General features: G+C 46.3%; 2 protein-coding genes across 4 annotated transcripts in view; one reads left to right on the top strand and one right to left on the bottom strand.

Moving 5' to 3' along the window:
• TP53BP2 (tumor protein p53 binding protein 2) overlaps positions 1-6,454 on the top strand; it is a 67,544-nt gene extending 61,090 nt beyond the window's left edge. For all 3 annotated transcript variants that reach the window (XM_055581964.1, XM_055581965.1, XM_055581963.1), the window contains 2 exons: positions 2,802-3,001; positions 5,523-6,454. In XM_055581964.1, coding sequence (XP_055437939.1) covers positions 2,802-3,001; positions 5,523-5,564 — 242 coding nt within the window. In that variant the 3' untranslated portion in view covers positions 5,565-6,454. The remainder of the gene's footprint in view (positions 1-2,801; positions 3,002-5,522) is intronic.
• Positions 6,455-7,855: 1,401 nt separating this feature from the next.
• CAPN2 (calpain 2) overlaps positions 7,856-18,422 on the bottom strand; it is a 57,156-nt gene continuing 46,589 nt past the window's right edge. The window contains exons 15-21 of the mRNA XM_055581966.1: positions 17,608-17,665; positions 14,575-14,639; positions 13,558-13,626; positions 12,996-13,074; positions 10,756-10,872; positions 10,438-10,496; positions 7,856-8,824 (exon numbers count right to left, since the gene is read on the bottom strand). Of these exons, the coding sequence (XP_055437941.1) occupies positions 8,801-8,824; positions 10,438-10,496; positions 10,756-10,872; positions 12,996-13,074; positions 13,558-13,626; positions 14,575-14,639; positions 17,608-17,665 (471 nt within the window). The 3' untranslated portion in view covers positions 7,856-8,800. The remainder of the gene's footprint in view (positions 8,825-10,437; positions 10,497-10,755; positions 10,873-12,995; positions 13,075-13,557; positions 13,627-14,574; positions 14,640-17,607; positions 17,666-18,422) is intronic.

Genomic DNA, 18,422 nt, shown 5'->3' with positions numbered 1-18,422 from the left:
AAGTAGAGGTTAGTATTTGTTTTTAGACTGGCTTGAGAGGAAGGGAGAAGCGATAAAGCCAGAGACAAATGAGGCGGCGGGTCCCAGGACCCTTCCCAGGCATCAGACACGGGAAGATGCCCAAGGTGAAACGTCTTCTCTGGCTGTGCTCAGGGTGTGACTAGGCCTGTTTTCAGGCTCTAGGAGAGAAGGGAGAGAGTCAGAGGAAGAACCACAGACTGTAGGTTCTCTTCTTTATCTCTCAGCTCTTAGTTTTTATTGTTGCTATTATGATCGTTTACTGTTTGTGTTCTGAACTCTAGATCGAAGAATAATTTTGATGTATTACTGTATTTAAAAATCAGTGTTATGTAATAGGTGTTTTGTGTTATTAAAAACATATATTGAAAAAATATAGCTCATATTGGTGATTGAGCTATATTTAAGTAAGGAATGTGATTTTAAAAAACATTTAAGGACATTTGACCAGAAGTTTTAAAAATTTGTGAAATGTATCGTGGATACCGAGAGCATTTCTGATGTGTAGTTTAAATACTGATGCTACTAGACTGAACACAGTGAAGCATCCAGGTATCCAGCCTGGGAAACAGAAGCTGAGCGCTGTCAGCCATCAGTGGGGCCCCTCGTGACATAGCCCCTCTCACATCTTTGGTGACTGCCCCCTGGAATTGATAACCAACTATTATTGATAATAGTTGTATCACCTCTGTATGACTCCTACAACTAATATTGTTTATCTGCCCGTTTTTGACCTTTACATAGAATAAAGCGTACTAGCGATGCCCTGGCTTCTTTTTTCAGCCGCTGAGGCTTCTGAGAGTCACTGCGGTGTTGCCTGTAGCTGACGTTTCTTTTCACTGTGCCGCTGTTCCATTTTGGGGCTCTCCCACAAGCTATATTTCCATTTTACTTTGGGCGGACATTGGGTTGTTTTCCCGCTTCATGCCTCCCTCCCTCCCTCCCTCTCTCTTCCTTGCTTCCTTCCTTCCGCCCTGGTGACCATTTTTGTCTCCCAGTGTCCCTAGAAGTAGTTGCCAGGTCACAGGGAGGCCTGTCAAGCAGAGTGTTCCTTCTGCTCCATGTTCTCTTTAACCTTCAGTGGGTTTGGAATCCTATCCCACTGTGGCTTTAGTTTGCATTTCCCAAATTACCAGTGAGGTGGAGCATGTTTTTAGGCCCTCAGAAACTGTTTAAAACAATAATTTGTAACTCTTAGTTTAATAAACAATGAGAAATTGTCTTTCATGTCTAATGATTTCCTGGAATTGAGACTGGAGTTGTTATTTCGAGTGCATCATTCCATCCCAAACAGATAACAAATCTGGCCAGCTTTAAAACTTAGTGGAATCATGGTTGTATCAAGTCTTATTGTCCTTGTGAATCTCCCATATTTTGCATGTCTTATATAAGCCGGAAAGTTGGAAATTCACTTGTCCCCATGAGTAGAAACCTGACCCTCTAGATAGCAGAGCCTTCTTTTGGAAAAGAATGATTTAATTTCTAGTTTTGCCCAGAGTGAGAGACAGGCAGCGTGTGCTGCATCATTAACTGACACAAAAAAAATAGGTTTATAATTAATAATTTAGGTTCACGTAAGTTGAAAGACCTGACTATTTTCATAAGCAAGCATATATTTTCCTGGCTTTTCTAAAAAAGTGAAAATAATAATGAAGTCTGCCTTGCTCAGGAGATTGTTGTCTAATTCCTCTTCCCCTTCCCCTGTGTTGCCTGCCTGTTGATGATTATGACTCCTTATTAGCGTCACCTTAGAGGATGCCGCTGCTGCTAAGTCGCTTCAGTCGTGTCCGACTCTGTGCAACCCCATTGACGGCAGCCCACCAGGCTCCCCCGTCCCCGGGATTCTCCAGGCAAGAACACTGGAGTGGGTTGCCATTTCCTTCTCCAGTGCATGAAAGTGAAAAGTGAAAGTCAAGTCGCTCAGTCGTGTTCGACTCTTAGCGACCCCATGGACTGCAGCCTTCCAGGCTCCTCCGTCCATGGGATTTTCCAGGCAAGAGTACTGGAGTGGGGTGCCATTGCCTTCTCCGACCTTAGAGGATAGGGAGGTATAAGTGGAGAAAGATGAAACCTACAGTCCTAGTTCATCTGCAAATCTGGTGTTAACTCTGGTAAAAAGTGAGCATTTGGGGATTTTTTTTTCCTTCCCCCAGTTTGTGGACTTCAGTGACTTTTAGAATTCTGATTCAAGTTGACTATACATAGACTTTTATATCCTAATACCTGTCCCTATATCTGCATTCTAACATTTTATATATATTTTTCTTCCATCTTTCCTTATTTGGAAATTAATAGAAACCACTTTAACAGGCACAACATTCTGATCTTTTTTCTCTGCCTGCTTTAAGTTTTAGGTAGAGAACAAAAATGATCCCAGAGTTCCTTGGTCATTACACTTAGTCTGCTAAAATTTGACAGATGTCTCATCCACTTTTTTAATATTCTAGACTTGAACAGTTGTTTTTTTCATTCCTGGGTTTGTAATTGTTTTTGTATTCTGAGTGAGAGTAGTTTTGAGAGCTGCTTATAAAGTGTTGGTTAATTTTAGAGCTCGTTTAAAGCTAATAGCATACATTAACTTGTCTTTTATATGTTCCTTCTACCCTGCGGGCGTTCCTCTCCTTCCCCAGCCCCGGGAAGTTTATTTATTGAATGTTTAATGTAGTAGTTTCTCCCATTCCAGCAGGTCCCCATTACTTCTCATTTAGTTTCATGGAGCTGCAGGTTCTGAGCGTGGTATCCTCTGAGTTACTTACTCTGTGCTGTATCTTACATGATTTTAGGAGTTCAGGAGAAAATGGGCATAATGAATAAAGGGGTCATTTATGCACTTTGGGACTATGAACCTCAGAATGATGACGAGCTGCCCATGAAAGAAGGAGACTGCATGACAATCGTGCGCAGGGAAGACGAAGATGAGATTGAATGGTGGTGGGCCCGCCTGAACGACAAGGAAGGCTATGTTCCACGCAATTTGCTGGGAGTAAGTGAATGATGTCTTTATGTGCGTCAGAGAGGGGCTTGGGGAAAACGGCTGTGTATTGTAGGTTCAGTGCAGCCTGCTGCCCTTTGTTAATGAGAAGTGGAATTTAATATTTCTGATAGTCTTAAATTTAGACCCAGAACCTCATTTCCAGTGATTCCTATTATGATCAATAGCATATTTACAGGTTTACCAGCCCCTAGAAGTCTGGGGTTCTGTCTTCATTTATAAATAGAGTGAAGATAATTGGACAATATGATGAGAATTGAGCTTATGAAATTTGAAATACATTTTGGATTTAAGTCGGGATTTGTGAATCTGCTAGAGAGTTTGAACAGGGCACCAGAGGCAAGATTCTTTGTTCTTGCTCTACTGTTGAATTTTGTTTCATATAAACCAAGAAAGTAATCAAATCATACCAGCACATATAAACCCATAACATATCTGTATTAGTCTGAAGGGGCTGCTCTCTTTGGGCAGACATTGTGGGGGTATTTTCAGGGAAAGCCTAGTATAGTTGGGCGGAGTCTAATGTACAGCAAATGGGAGATATTTTTATTGTATTTTCATCATTTGTCAGGGCAGCATGGTCTGTGCCTGCAGAGTGCTTCTGCCCAGCTTGAGGTCCTAAACCAGGGAGCATTGGGAGTGTCCCTCTGCCCGGGCATTACTCTCTGGGGAGATGGCTAAAATGACTCCAGTGTTGGGATCTGGAGCTTGGATTCTGGCCCATGTCTCCTCATTCGGACTCATTCTTCTCCTTTGTTGTTTGATGTACAGTATAAATGACTTCATACATCTTGACTCCCTCATAGCTCAGTTGGTAAAGAATCGGCCTGCAATGCAGGAGACCCTGGTTTGATTCCTGGGTTGGGAAGATCTGCTGGAGAAGGGATAGGCTACCCACTCCAGTATTCTTGGGCTTCCCTGTGACTCAGCTGGTAAAGAATTTGCCTATAATGTGGGAGACCTGGAAGATCCCCTGGAGAAGGGAAAGGCTACACACTCCAGTATTCCGGCCTGGAGAATTCTGTGGACTGTATAGTCTGTGGGGTTGCAAAGAGTCGGACACGACTGAGCGACCTTCACTTTCACTTTCATCTTGATGCCTGTCTTCCTGGGAGCAAAATTTATTATTAAGTTAAACAGTTGGGGTTTGGATAATATTTATTCATCTGATCGTAATGAAAATGGAAAAAAACCAAAACAAGCCATGGAGCCCTTCAAAAAAGCTTTTCAAATTACCAGACAAAAGTAGAAATAGAGAGATGCTTCTCTTTTGAGCCCTCCTGTTTGCTTCTACAAAGACTTTAGCGCCAGAGAAGCATAATCTCTTACATGCAGCCACTTTCCTTCTTTAATGAACACCAAGAGCAAATGTGTACTTTTACTTCTTATAGTTTCTTGGGGAAAGCTCTGCCTCTTAGAAGTAGTTGATTGTTTGGGTCTTACTTTAATTTTCTAACAGAGAGGTCCAGTGGTTACTGAAACGTGGGGAGAATGATTCGTTCCCAAATGTGGAAGCACTTGGTCAGAGACCAAGCTCTCCTCCTGGGTATGGCTTTCAAAGGTTGTGACATCAGTGGACTGGGTTGAAGATTTTCATTTTAATCCAACATTTAAATATTCTTAGTCCTTTGGAAATCTTTCCTGGGTAGAAGTGGCCTCTACACAACTTCCTTGGGTTTCTTTTGAAGTTTTTTTGAAAAGGAAATTGCCTAAATGTTGAATTTTTAGTCAGAGGCTCACATACAAGTTTTGAAGACGGTATTGGCCAAGTATCTTTCCTCACAGAGAGAAGCAGTCCTTGATATAACATTGATCCCCCAGTTAACTTTTCAGTTTTGGCTTGAAGTCCGACTCGATTTGTTTTTTTTTCCCTTTGGCTAGAGGAGGAGAAGGCGGGAGGAAGGGTTTGGTTTTGTTTGCCAGTTGAATGACTAGTCTGACTTGCTTTTGGCTTCATGAACACTCTCCTTCCCAGCTCTTGTTATGGAAAAGCACGAGATCCTAAAACAAAAAACCCCCACTTATCCTCCCTGAAATCTGTAGACTTTTAGTCTGTGGCATTTCGTTGGTGACGGTCTCCAGTCCCATGACACCATGTGACGTCCATTATGCATAAAGTTCAAAGAGACTTTTCAACTCCTTATCTTTTCCCTCAGAACAGAAGTTCTCCGTGTTGGAGTTATAGCGTATTGCAAGTCACTTCTTCTAGTCCTTTGTGGTCCTTGTTGGACTTGATTTGCAGTTCAGTAGGCTGCGTAGAGGAATTTAATGCTCTGAGCCATCCCAGATTTTATATCACTGCACCAGGAGTGTTCCTGTTGAGGGAACCCCTATGACAACAAGAGTTATTCAGCTACTCTGGTTGCTTCACATGGCAGAGTCCTTTCTTTGGTTTAATTTCTCTCCTGTGACATCAACATCCCCCACCCCTCCCCGCCCGCACAATTTCTTGAAGGTGTGTTATACTCCCATGTCTGTGCATATGTAAAGATTTAAAAAATTCTTTTAACAGCTATACCCAAGAATTAAACCAAGACAAAGGAGCTTGGCCTGAAACTTTGCAGATGTTTAGTTCATGAAGAATTCATCTCTGTTACCACTAAGAAGAAACAGTATGATCGTTTGTGGCAGAAATTTCTCAAGACTGATTTTAATGACAGAGTAACTTGAAAGCCATGAAGAAGGAGCTCTGGAAGCAGATGAAGGCTTGGAGCAGCCACTGTTGGTGAAGGATGCTCAGCTCGATGGAGCAGAGCTTGGCAGGAAGCTGATGCGCCGCACTGTGCAAGGTGCCCTGTGTTGTACTCCGAAAGATCCATGGTGACAATCCTGTTCTCTGCAAGAAATGGGACCACTTACTGGACTACTGGGAGGTGGGCTCCGTGGCCTGCTTCCGGTGGTGTGTTTCAGCACCTGCCATACCCCTGTCCTCCCACCAGAAGGACCAGTGCCACCACGGTGCCATCTCTGATTGTCCCCCAGAACAGCAGGCCCGCGGGGGACTTGCATGGAGGCTCAAAGGCGCCGCAGACTGTGTATTGTCTGTGAAGAACTGTTTGATGGTTGTCAGTGAGCAATAACCTGATGGTATGATTCCTCGTAGCACCGTATCTTTGAAATATTGAAACCACACTACACTACAGGTAGATTTAGATTCTTGTTTTTAGGCTGAGATTTGAATCTATATTTATTGTCTTTTGTATCTCAGAAATTAGAGACTTGCTATAGACTTAACTCATGATATTTGTCAAGATCATAGTTGACTTTAAAAATAATTGTAATAAAATTAAACTTTTTGACTCTAAGCTTTTTACTGGCTTTAGTTTTTTATGTCATTAACAGCTGTGTTTCAAGTTCCTAAGTCATTGGAATATCATACTCTGCTGAAAAATAATATTTCTTTACCAGCCATGTGATTAAATATTTCTTTGCTCAGTTTTGCAATTTGTGATTTTTGTGGTGGTCTTTGATTTAGAGTTAAGACTTTTTATAAAAGATCTTAGAGGCCATGGTGATAGAAGCTTGTACCTTTACCTAGAGCTTCTGACAGGCTGTTTGTGTCCTTATTTTATTTCAGAGGCTTCATATGGTTATATACGTTGAATTACAGGATGTAAAGTTAATGTAGCCCCAGCCTGCACATTAATATGTTACCAAGTTCGTGAATTGTTGGGGACCTCATTTTGCTTAGTAAAACTGTTTCATTTATTAGAAGATACAGGTAAGAAAACGAGTGGTCACGTTTCCTTAGACATTTTTACGAGTAGTAGATTCTAGCAAGAAAGGAAGGTAGATAGCAGAATATACTGTGCCTTTCAGACTAACAGTGAGTAGAGAAAACATGGATGAAATGTCAGAGGACCTGTGTGGTAGACAAAATTCTGAAGATGCCCCGCCAGTCCCCCATATTCTTGTCCTGTTGTGTTGTGGACTGAATATTTGTGTCCCCCTAAAATTCATGTCGACACCCTAATCCCCAGTATGATAGTATTTGGAGATGGGGCCTTTGGGAGATGATTAGGTTTACATGAGGGTGGGGCTGCATGAACTTAGTGTCCTGATAAGAGGAAAAGTCTAGTATACTCTGTGAGGATACCCCAAGAAGGCTGCCATTCTCACCTGACACTGAATCTGCTGGCACCTTGGTCTTGGATGTCCCAGCCTCCAGAACCATGAGAAATAAATGTTGTTTAAGCTACACAGCCTGTGGTATTTTTTTACAGCAGCCTGAGACACCTGGTTATTTAATCAAGCACTAATCTAGGTACTGCCAAGAAGGATTTTTCAGATTTAAATTTCCTAATCAACTGACCTGACAATAGGGAGATTATCCTGGATTATCTCAGGTGGGCCCAACGTGAGCAACTGTGTGGTCATAGGATTTGACTTTGGGAAGTAAGTGGTGATCATCAAAAGAGGTCAGGCCAGTAGCCAGCGAGTGCCATTTACCTCTTTCCTAGTCATCTTTCCCAGTCATCTTTCCCGTCCACCATTCCTCAAGGATCCCCAGCAGTTGACCAGGGCTTTAGTTGCATGCCTTTCCGGATCTCTCTTGCTCCCTCCACCAAAGGACACTCGGTGGCAGGCACAGCATGAAACTGCCGGTGCCTCTTCAGGAGACCAAGAAGCAGCAGACATTGGAGCTAACTTTAGGGTCATTTATCAGAGCTTCTGAACTGGATTTTTACAAAGTATTACAGTTACATGAAACGGTAGATGAGCAGGCCCCTCCTCCCAATACAGGCAGTTTCAGAGGGAGGGAGCGCGCCTCGCTGGAGTGGGATGGGCTGTGACTGGGGGTGCTCAGTGCTGCGCCTCTCCAGGAAGAACAGCACCCACGTGGGATTGCCTGGGCGACTCTTTATTGAACAGTACACTTGGAAGAAGATAAGGCAACAAGGCAGTATTTGTATAATGTCACTAGCATTTTCCCCAAGGTAAAGCCAGGAAACAAGCTTGGGTGGTTTCCGTGGGGGTTTCTATGAGACGTTCCCCCCAGTCCATGCATGGATGCTAGTGGGGAAGTTCGGGAAGATATGAGGCGGGTGGCAAACAGCTGTGCTGTCTTCCATCACAGTGGGCTTGTAGACAGATGCCCAGTTTGGGTCAGTGCTTCAGCTGAGCCAGAGTAGCATCCTTTTGGTATCATAACACTCAGTGTGTTAAGACCAGATGCGCTTCAGCACTTGGGTTAAGACATGCTGGTTAACCAATCAATGTTATATAAAATCTGTCTCTTAACCCAGTGACTGAGATGTGCATCTCACCTGACCTCTTGAGATGCCTTCATGATGCATCATGTTTTTCCATTTTACTCAAGGGCAATAAGGAATCCCTGGACAGCTGTTTGGTAGATGTCATAGCTGCATTTTTAAACTTGAAGTTGCTTTAACTATTGCTGGCAAGGACGTTGTATCCTTTGAGGTTGACTGAATGTTCAGTTAAGCTCGGCTGTTAAACACCTCCCTGCAGTTTTTCCTGATTTAATATTGCTCTAAACAGGAAAGTGTGTAAAAGTAAAAAGTATATACTATATACAGATGGAAGATTTTTTTCTAAGTTTGTCAAGGGTTTAAGTGACTCGCATTTAGTATGATTATATGCAAATCTTTTACTTGGATATCTGAAAGTTCTGCTTTCTCAAGTCGACAGTATCATTTTCAGCTCTAATCATCCGTTTAAGTAAATATTCCCATAATTTCAAGATCTAGATAAAAAGTTTCTCCATGGAGGCTTAGTCCTCAGCTGATTTTCTTTCATGAGACATCTTCAGGCAGATTGGTTATCACTTCAAAGTACTGAAAAAGACAGCCACTGTGAGGAAAGGAGGAAGAAAAAAAAATCAGGGATCACTTTTTAAACTCAGAGGGTGTAGATTATTTTGAAAGATTGCCTGTTGCACCAGAAAAGCTGATTAAGGCTTAAGATATGACTGCATTAACTCACATTTCTTTCTACCTGATTTCTAGAGTCTAGCTTTTTACAGGGCAGTGAAAAGTGGTTATTTGAATCAGGTGGTCACGAATCGAATTACAGGGTTGACTGAAACGCATGACACCTGGACACTTGAATTAGCATTTCCACCTCTCTGCCTCAGAGTGCCACAGCAGAGGTTAGCTTGGGGTGTGGATAAACCCTTAAACTAGTGGTTTCCAACCTCAGTTCTATATTGGAGGAATCTGGGAACTTTACACCAGATTCTAATGAAATTAAGTCTGGAATGGGCCTGGACATAAGGACTTTCTGAAGTTTCCCAGGTCTAGCCTGCAGGCAAGGTTGACCATCATGGCAAACCAAAGGGAGCTCTTCCTGCTGTTACCACCTCAGCCAAAACCAAAAAAGAGTGGGGAACTCCAGGGACCTGTAAAAGGAAAGGCTTAGAAAGGATGGTACAGTTGCAGACTTCACACGTGGCATGTTTAGGCCCCAACTGGAATGCCTCTACCTTAACTGCAGTCTCAGGGGAGGGTTATTTCCTGGGCTACATGAGTTTCAAGCAAATTAGTTCTTTGGAACCAGCTAAAATGTATCTGCAGTTGGCTCATGTTACTTTAAAATGCATAATAGCAGATTGAAAGAGTCATTTAGTTTCTGGGTTCCTCCAGAATTCTAAATTCAAGGAAAGAAGTGCCAGTCCCTCATCCCCCGACCCCACCCCCTGTCCTTGCCACTCTGCTCCTCTCTGGCCCATGGGATCAGGTCATCCCCACTCAGCACTGGTCATGTCACCCGACCCTTTGTAGGTAGCCCTTGTTCCAAGCTCAGCTCCCCCTCAGACAGAGGAAAAGCAGGCTGGGGCCCTGTGAGGATGAAAGTAACCCCAGTGACCTCCTTTGAAGTGAGTGCTTTCTGTCTTTGGATGACAAGAGAACATTTTGTGCTTTGCTTTCTGTGGAACTGGAGTACCAACTGAATTTGGATTGGTGATCATTTTATAGGTGGCTGTCACTGGGGTTCCAGACCATATGAACACAATTATTACATATGGCACGCTTAGTCACTATTGTTAGTTTTACTTCAAGGGCAGAGGAAATGGAGAAAAGTAATTTGCTCACAAAGTCCTTTTAAGCAGAACTAAGAATGACGGATCTTCCTAAGACCCACTTAACTTTCTGCCAAAGGACTTCTTTGCATAAGCACCTCCCATGCATGCTAATTAGCAGGTCATTTTTCTAAGAGGCCTTCTACAGCCACCCTCTCCTTATTCTAACTTTGTGCTATTCTCAAGGCAAAGCTCTTGGGAGGAGGAGCCACGTGTTTCTTGGACTGGAGAATCAATAGGTAGTTGGGAACAACCAAACAAGTGCAGTTTGGGATCTCATAACCATTTATAGCCTGTCACTGACAGACCAAAAGCTTCAGGCCTCTGTCACCCCGGTAACAGCCCTTCTCCCCTAGGAGTCTGGGCTGGGAGGCTGCTGACTTACAGAGATAAGGTCAAGCTGGATCATTCCAGTATTCTCGGGGTCCAGCTGCTTAAATATCCCTGTGGAGGAAGAAAGAGGATGTCACATAAATGAGTGAACTGAAACAAAGATCACATTATCCTCTTCCCCAGACTGGCAGCCGATTTCATTGAATGTCACAGCTATGATTTCTTCCCACTATCCCCAGATTAAAGAAGGAGTGTCATTCTCAGCTGAACAGACTCGTCTCTGGCTCAGGTTGTTTCACCCACGAGGAAAAGTAGGCTGCTTTCCTGCCGAGAGAACTGAAATGGGTCTTTTCCCCCAGTGGGCACTTACTGAACAGTGTCTCCAGTCGAATCAAACACCGGACAAAATTGTCAAAATCGATGATGAGGTCGTCATCTGCAAACCGGGCGACGATCACTTGGTGGAGCTGACAGGGCATCTTGAAACCTGAAGTTAAATGAATAAGCACACTGATGGCGAGGTGTTCGCTTGCACCCCGGGGCTCTGTGCATGGGCTGTGGACCTGGCGGGGCAGTTTAGATGACAGTTGGCATTGCTTTGGTCCCCCTGGCTGCTCTGCTGGGAGATATTTTTTTTGCAAACCTAATGCCTCTGGCATTGCTGGATGGATGTGGCAGAAACTGTTCATGCTAAACCAATATTAATTCTCCCTTTTTCCATAGTAGTAGAATTTTTTTTTTTTTAATTTGGCTGCGCTGCGTCTTAGCTGCAGCACACGGGATCTTTGTTGCCACATGCAGGATCTTTCAGCTGGGGCATGTGGGCTCTAGTTCCCTGACCAGGGATTGAACCTGGGCCCCCTGCATTGGGAGTGTGGAGTCTTAATCACTGGACCACCAAGGAGGTCTCCCATAGTAGAATTTTTAACAGGTCATGGCTGCCTAGAATTCAGGCTACATTTCTCAGTTTCCCTTAGAGTCCTCTGAGGCTTTGTGACTAAGCCCTGTGGCACTGGGGTTTGTGTACAGAGTGATGTATGCCCTTAAAGGCAAGGAGATTGGGACTTCCCCGGTGGTCCACTGGTTAAGAATCCACCTTACAATGCAGGGGACACGCGTTCATGCCTGGTTGGGGAACTAAGATCCCACATGCCTTGGGGCAACTGAGCCCGGCACACCACGAACTACTGAGTTCACATAACATGATAAAAGATCTCACATGACCCAAGGAAGATTGCAAGCAGCCAGATAATAAATACTTTATATGTGTGTGCATGCACACTTACTTGCTCAGTCATGTCCAACTCTTTGCAACCCTATGGACTGTAGCCTGGTAGGCTTCTCTGTTCATGGGGATTTTCCAGGCAAGAGTATTGGAGTGGGTTGCCATGTTCTCCTCCAGGGGATCTTCCCAACCCAGGGATTGAGCCCAGGTCTCCAGCTTTGCAGGTAGATTCTTTACTGTCTGAACCACTGGGGAAGTCCATGAATACTGGAGTGGGTAACCTATCCCTTCTCCAGGGGATCTTCCCCACCCAGGAATCGAACTGGGGTCTCCTGCATTGCAGAGGGATTCTTTACCAGCTGAGCTACCAGGGAAGCCCATATATATATGAAGACAAGGAGACTGTTTTTCCCTCCTTCTGTCAGCCTGTTGCTAGCATGTGGCTTTGGCAAGCTGTCCTGGTCCTGCAGATACAGGCAATCCTCTGCAGGCTGGCGACACAATATGACAGGGAACCTGAGTCCTGACAGCAGGAGACACCATCCTGGCCTTGGACGGCTTGAGCTTGAATTGCTACGTGACAGAACGGTGTATGTTGTTTAAACTACTTACTTGGGGGGTCTCTGCTGCAGCATTATCCCATCGAATGAACAACTTCATGTTGTCATCTGTCCCCACACCAGTCTCCCACTCTGCAGGTCTCCCACAGCTCATGTCCTTTTTTACAGACATCACATTCTGTTAGGGACTCACTCAAGGGTGGAGCTGGACACCCCACTTCTGCTGAACCAGCTCTGCACCTGAACAGGGTGGGGAGTGGGGAGTGGGGGTGGTGGGTCTGTTGAGAGCTGACTTTGCCTGCAACCCACCAGGGCCCTCAGAGGGAAATGGGATTCAAGAAGCCTTAGAGAGCAGACACATCCTGGACTCCATTTCATTTTACCAATTCGTTTTTAAAAGGCAAATGAAAAGGATGTGTTTGTATTGAACCAGCGCCTACTTTCAGAGAAGGCAATGGCAACCCACTCCAATACTCTTGCCTGGAAAATCCCATGGATGGAGGAGCCTGGTAGGCTGCAGTCCATGGGGTCACTAAGAGTCGGGCACGACTGAGCGACTTCACTTTCACTTTTCACTTTCATGCACTGGAGAGGGAAATGGCAACCCACTCCGGTGTTCTTGCCTGGAGAATCCCAGGGACAGAGGAGACTAGTGGGCTGCCATCTATGGGGTCGCACAGAGTTGGACATGACTGAAGCGACTTAGCAGCAGCAGCAGCAGCAGCGCCTACTTTATTTCATAGTTTACCAAGCTTTGTATCGTGTAGTCTAAGTTTTCGCATGTTCTACAGATAAAAGAAAGAAAATACAGTGAGGAAGTATTACCTGCTTCTTCTAATGCTTTCCGCATCTCATAGGAGTTCATGGTTCCAGACCGGTCCACATCAATTTCCCGGTAAATTTTCTGGAACATGCAAAACAGAAAATCATGACCTAAAAGGCAGCAAGTTACCTCTGTGCTGTGTGCTAAGTGGGGCTGGGGTGTTTCCAGCTCTGTGCCTCTAGTTTGGCCTTGGAAAAATCATCCACATTTCAGCCTTAAATAGTATTTTGCCTCTTGGTGTGAGCTGGATTATAAATAAGCCCATCAAATCACCTAGCCAACTCCATGAGTCCTGTTACTATCTTCTGTAATCTTTGCACTTGAGCTGTCAGAAACCCAAACTACAAGGGATTACAGTTACACAAACCTTTTCAGGACGTTTGATGGTGGCTTTTAGACGACCCCGTTTCCAGTCCATAAGGAAGTCTGCCACTTAATTTGCCCCGACCTGTTTGCACCCATTCTGAACTCCATCACAGGTACAATCCCCTCCCCTTGGAGCTGTTCCTCCACATCCTGACACAGACCCACCGCCCCTGCCGCCCGGCCCTCATGGGCTCTCACTTGGTATTTCTGAATCTTCGTCCAGAGAACGTAGAACTCCTTCAGACCCAGTTTGCCACTCCCATCCGACTGCCTTCAGTTAAGGAAAGCTCCTGGAGTCTGGGTCCACCCGGGCTGAGTCACCTCGTCTGTCCTCTCCCCTGGGGAGTCTGGTAACCCCAGTCATCCACAAGGAGCTCTCGCAGAAGGCCCTTTTCTGCTCTTCACACTGGCTAGAGCTCCCTCTAAGGGCTGGTGGACGGGCCCAGTAGAGACCTGCAGGCCCCCTAACCCTGCGTGCTGACTGGTCTGGGGTGATCTGCTGAAGGCCCCAGGTCCTGCTAGCAATGAGCCCTCGGATGATATGCAGAGGCTTTGGGCGGCTTTTAATGGCCTGGCCCTTGCCCATTTGGGGAGAATTATTATTTCTAAGAGGACTTTTGTGAGGGGAGCTCACAGCAGGTGCCAAGGGCCCACCAAATGAAGCTTCACAGCAGCTTGGACCATCCAGGCCACTCCTGCCCAGCACCTCCCAGGAAGCAGGAAGGACACTGGATGGGTGAGGAGTCGGCCTTGGGGCCAGGTGGTGGCCTAGGAAGGGGCCAGAGCAGAGACGAAGGACTGTGCTCTTGTTGGGGGGCAGGGGCGATCTTAGGACGGAAAACCATGCCTGGGGAAATATTCACATCAGAAATACCATGGTTTAGGGACTGTTCCCCTAGAGGTAACAAGTCCAAACTGCCCTGGCAGGTGACGGTGGGTGTGCTGTTGGGCACTTTCTGCAAGAGCCCGGGAACCACTCAGCCTGTGGTGCGGGTGGTGGGAGGGGAGAGGGCTGGAGTGAATGTGGCATCTCGCATTCCCTCATTTGAAGCTTCCCGAATTTCCCCAGCGAGAGAGGTCAGTGCTGACAGTCCTACACCTCGGCCGGCAGGGACCGCTGGCCACTGTGAGGGGAAGGAAGCATGTGTTTGAACCTTCCCAGAGTGCAGTTTCACACTCCCCCAGCCTCTGTCCTCGGGGCCTGTTAAAGGATACGTCGAGCATATCCACCATGATTTTGCAGGTCTCAATGCTAAAGCCGTCGGACTTGATATCTTGGCCTAGGAGACAAAAGAAGTGTGAGAGGAGCATCTTGTGGAGCAGCGCTGTTCAACATGACCTTCTAGGAGGACAGGGAAGTCCTGTATCTGCCCCCCTGATATGGGATCCACCTGTGTGTGCTAAATTGTTGTCACGTCGGACTCTGTGACCCCATGGACTATATAGCCCACCAGGTTCCTCTGTCCGTGGGATTTTCCCAGCAAGAATACTGGAGTGGGTTGCCATTTCCTCCTCCAGGGGATCTTCCCCACCCAGGGACTGAACCCAGTGTCTCCTGCATTGCAGGTGGATTCTTTACCGCTGAGCCACCAGAGGAGCCACTTAAGTTATTTTAAATAGCCACATAAGGCTGATGGCCACGATACTGGGCCAGTGCAGAGATGTGTAACCTTTTTTTGACTTCTCTGTATATTTGCCATTGGGCACTCGGGATTTTAATAAGAGCTTTCTAAAAAATTTTATTTGTTAAAAAATTTTTTTGACTGTGCTGCATGGCATGTGGTATCTTAGTTCCCCAACCAGGGGTTGAAACCTTGCCCCCTGCATTGGAAGGTGGAGTCTTAACCATAGGACCGCCAAGGAAGGCCAAGTGTTTTTTAAATAAATAACAGGATGATAAGGGTCTGGGCCTTTAAGTGCAAAGCCACCTGTGGACAGATCGGAAGCCCCATCTGTTCATTCTAGGCTGGGCCCTGAAGAGGAAGATGTTTACTTAACTATCTCTCTGCAGGCCTTCAGGGGTCCTGTGTGTCCCCAGCTGGGTGGGAATTGGAGCCTGTATTCTCCTGGGTGAGTCACTTGCAAGGTGACTCCCGTGTAGTTGGTGGTCAGTAGGTGGAGTGAGCACCTCGTCACAGACATGAGTCTTCCCACAGCCTTCAGGGGAGCCCACCCCTTTTGCCATGAAAGGTTAGGACCTAACCTGTCTCAAAGCTGCCCTTCTGGGCACTGACCCCTTCTCCATGTGGGCATGAGACTGTGCGTGGGCCCCTTGGGCAGAAGGAGGAGTCACCAGGCATTGCTTGGGGGAAGGTACCGCACTCTGAGGTGCAGGGGAGGCCACTGCTGTGCCCCCAACAAAGAGCAGCTGAATCTGAGCTGGCCATACCCCTCCCCTCCCCCTCCCCACATCTGTGCAGAAACAATGAGGCTCAGTGTCCCTGGGCTTATGACGGCCACACAGCTGAAGAGCCCGTGACCTCACTTGTGCCTGGCAGCCTTGAGGGTAAACACCATCTTCTCGTCACCCCCAGATCAGAGGAGGGGGGCCTAGGACCGGGACACATCTTGGGGAAGCCCTGCCCTGGCCCAGCCTTTCTGGCCGATCAACCCCCTAACTGCAGCTCCTCGAATCACAGACGCTCAAAAGCAGCCATTTGTTCCAGGGCCACAGATGGTTTCCATGAAGGGTGTGTTGTTTGCATCCACTGTGATGGAAGACCCTGCAGGCCTAGAACCTTCTTTGGCTTCCAGAGGAGGATTTTCATCTCTTGGGATTGAGCCAGAGTGAAGACCCCGGGACTTCTGGAGACAATCCCTGGACTGACACTCAGACCTGACAACATACTCACTTGTTTCTGATTTGGTCTGAGAACTCCTGATACTCTACAGTCCCTGCTCAGTGGACTGCTGCTGTCTTATCAAAGCAGCATAGTTCTCGGGATATCTTGAGGGGGAAATGCCTCTATGTGTATATGTGTGTGTGAGTGTGCACACATGCGTGCACACCTTCTCCCTAACCCCTGCAGTGGTGATCAACACTGGGGAGGTGGACTATCCACCCCTTGTTATTTTTTGCTCGCATGTGTGCTAACTTGTGTCTGACTCTGTGTGACCCTATGGACTGTGGCATGCCAGGCTTCTCTGTCTATGGGATTCTCCAGGCAAGAATACTGGAGTGGGTTGCCCTGCATCAAACCGGTGTCTCTTATGTCTCCTGCATAAGCATGTGGGTTCTTTACCACTAGAGTCTTCTGGGAAGCCCTAGTTTTTGCCTAAGAAACAGTTAAACCTGAAAGGGTATGTGAGGACCATGGCTCTCTAGTTCCTTCTCAAGCTGCCACCCACTTCTGCCCACTCTTTGTGGAAGCCTGTCAGCCCAGGCTGAAAGCAGCCATTTGGGCAGCCTTGAAAGCCACTTGCCTGGCCCACTGGGTCAACTGAAGTGACATTTTTCCCAATAAGAACTGGCCTGACCAGGCGCAGTTAAACACACATTTGGGAGATGAGCCTTTTTAATGCCATCCCCTTAGTTTGAATGAAAGAGAGATCATGCATTTTTCCATCTTTTGGCTAATCAGTGAGCTAGCGCCGCTCCGTCAATCGTTCCCCACTGAACACAGCTGGGAGTCCAGCGATGGGGAGTGCTTTCTGGCTCCCTCCTTCGTCTGGACTGACTCACTCTTTCTTACCAATTAATCATGGTAACAGCTACCATTTACAGAGCCCAGACTTGGTGCTACGCAATTCCTACATGTCATCTCAGTCACTCTGAAGAGATAAATAATAATGTGCCTATTTTGCAGATAAAGAAACGAGAGTCAGGGAGGTTACCTAATTTCATTTAGACCGCAGAGCTAGTAAGTCATGGAAACCTGGATATGACTTTTGACCTCCAGACTCTAGAAACATTTGCCTTTTTAGGCCAAGCCACGTGGCATGTGGGATTTTAGTTCCCTGACCAGGGATGGGAACCCATGCCCACTGCATTGGGAGTGAGGTGTCTTAACCACTGGATCACCAGGGAAATCCTACCTTTGCCCCCCACCCCCCCGCCTTTTTTTTTAATCACATTGAGTAGAACCTCCTTCATCCAGTTCTTTGTTGGTGGTGGCAGTATTTGAGCAGGACTGGGAATGATGGTTCAGCCATCACAGTATCTGAGATGGGAAAGGGAAGGATCCCTGTGTCCCCTCATACTGCAGGAGGACGAGCAGGATGAGGGATTTGCAAGGAGGGGATACTCACGCTTTGCTAGCACTCTTCTCAGGATTGTCTGCAACTCAAAGGCAGAAATCTCTGCATCCTGTGGAAACACACAACCAAAGTGTCATTACTGGCTCCCTTGGAATGCATGTAGCACAGAGGAGCAGGTGCGTAACCAGTGTTCAGAGGAGCTGGGCTCCAGCGGAGCCCTGCGAGGGGCATTAGATCTGGGGTCTACGCGTGCACATTTCTGTTTTTTAAAGATGCTAATGTTTTACTTTATTTTTAAAGCACTTAATTTTTTCTTTACTCGTTTATTTATTTTTTTGGCCTTGTGTGGCATGAGGAATCTTAGTTCCCCAACCAGGGATCGAACCAGTGCTCCGCTGCAGTCTTAACCACTGGACCACCAGGGAGGTCCCGCATGTGCATTTCTAACAAGCCCCCAGGAGATGATGCTGCTGCCCCCATATGGCACTATGAGTAGCACAGCCACAGCCCGACTTCTAGTTAGTGTTTCAGTGTACAACATTAAAACAGGCAGAGTTCATTCACCATTGCCTTGCTGTAGAGAACGTAAAGAATAAATCCTCCACTCTATCCATGTTTGTGGTCTTCAGACTCAGTTCTTTACACTATTCCTCTCACACAGCATGCCTTCCCTTCCCTTTAAAACCAAGACCTGTGGCGTTAGTTGGAACCAGCTGTCTCCAAGAACTGGTCCAGCACTTTCTCTGTGGCCTCTGATGCCAGAGCCCCTCAGGAGTGGTGTGGGTGCCTCTGTTCATGTACACATATTGTGTAACTGGGGGACAAGCCCTATTATTTGAGACCAAGGTTGACATTGTGCCTTCGTG

Source organism: Bubalus kerabau, chromosome 5 (assembly GCF_029407905.1).
Source record: "Bubalus kerabau isolate K-KA32 ecotype Philippines breed swamp buffalo chromosome 5, PCC_UOA_SB_1v2, whole genome shotgun sequence".
NCBI lineage: Eukaryota > Metazoa > Chordata > Mammalia > Artiodactyla > Bovidae > Bubalus > Bubalus kerabau.
This window is presented reverse-complemented; position numbering and strand designations above follow the sequence as displayed.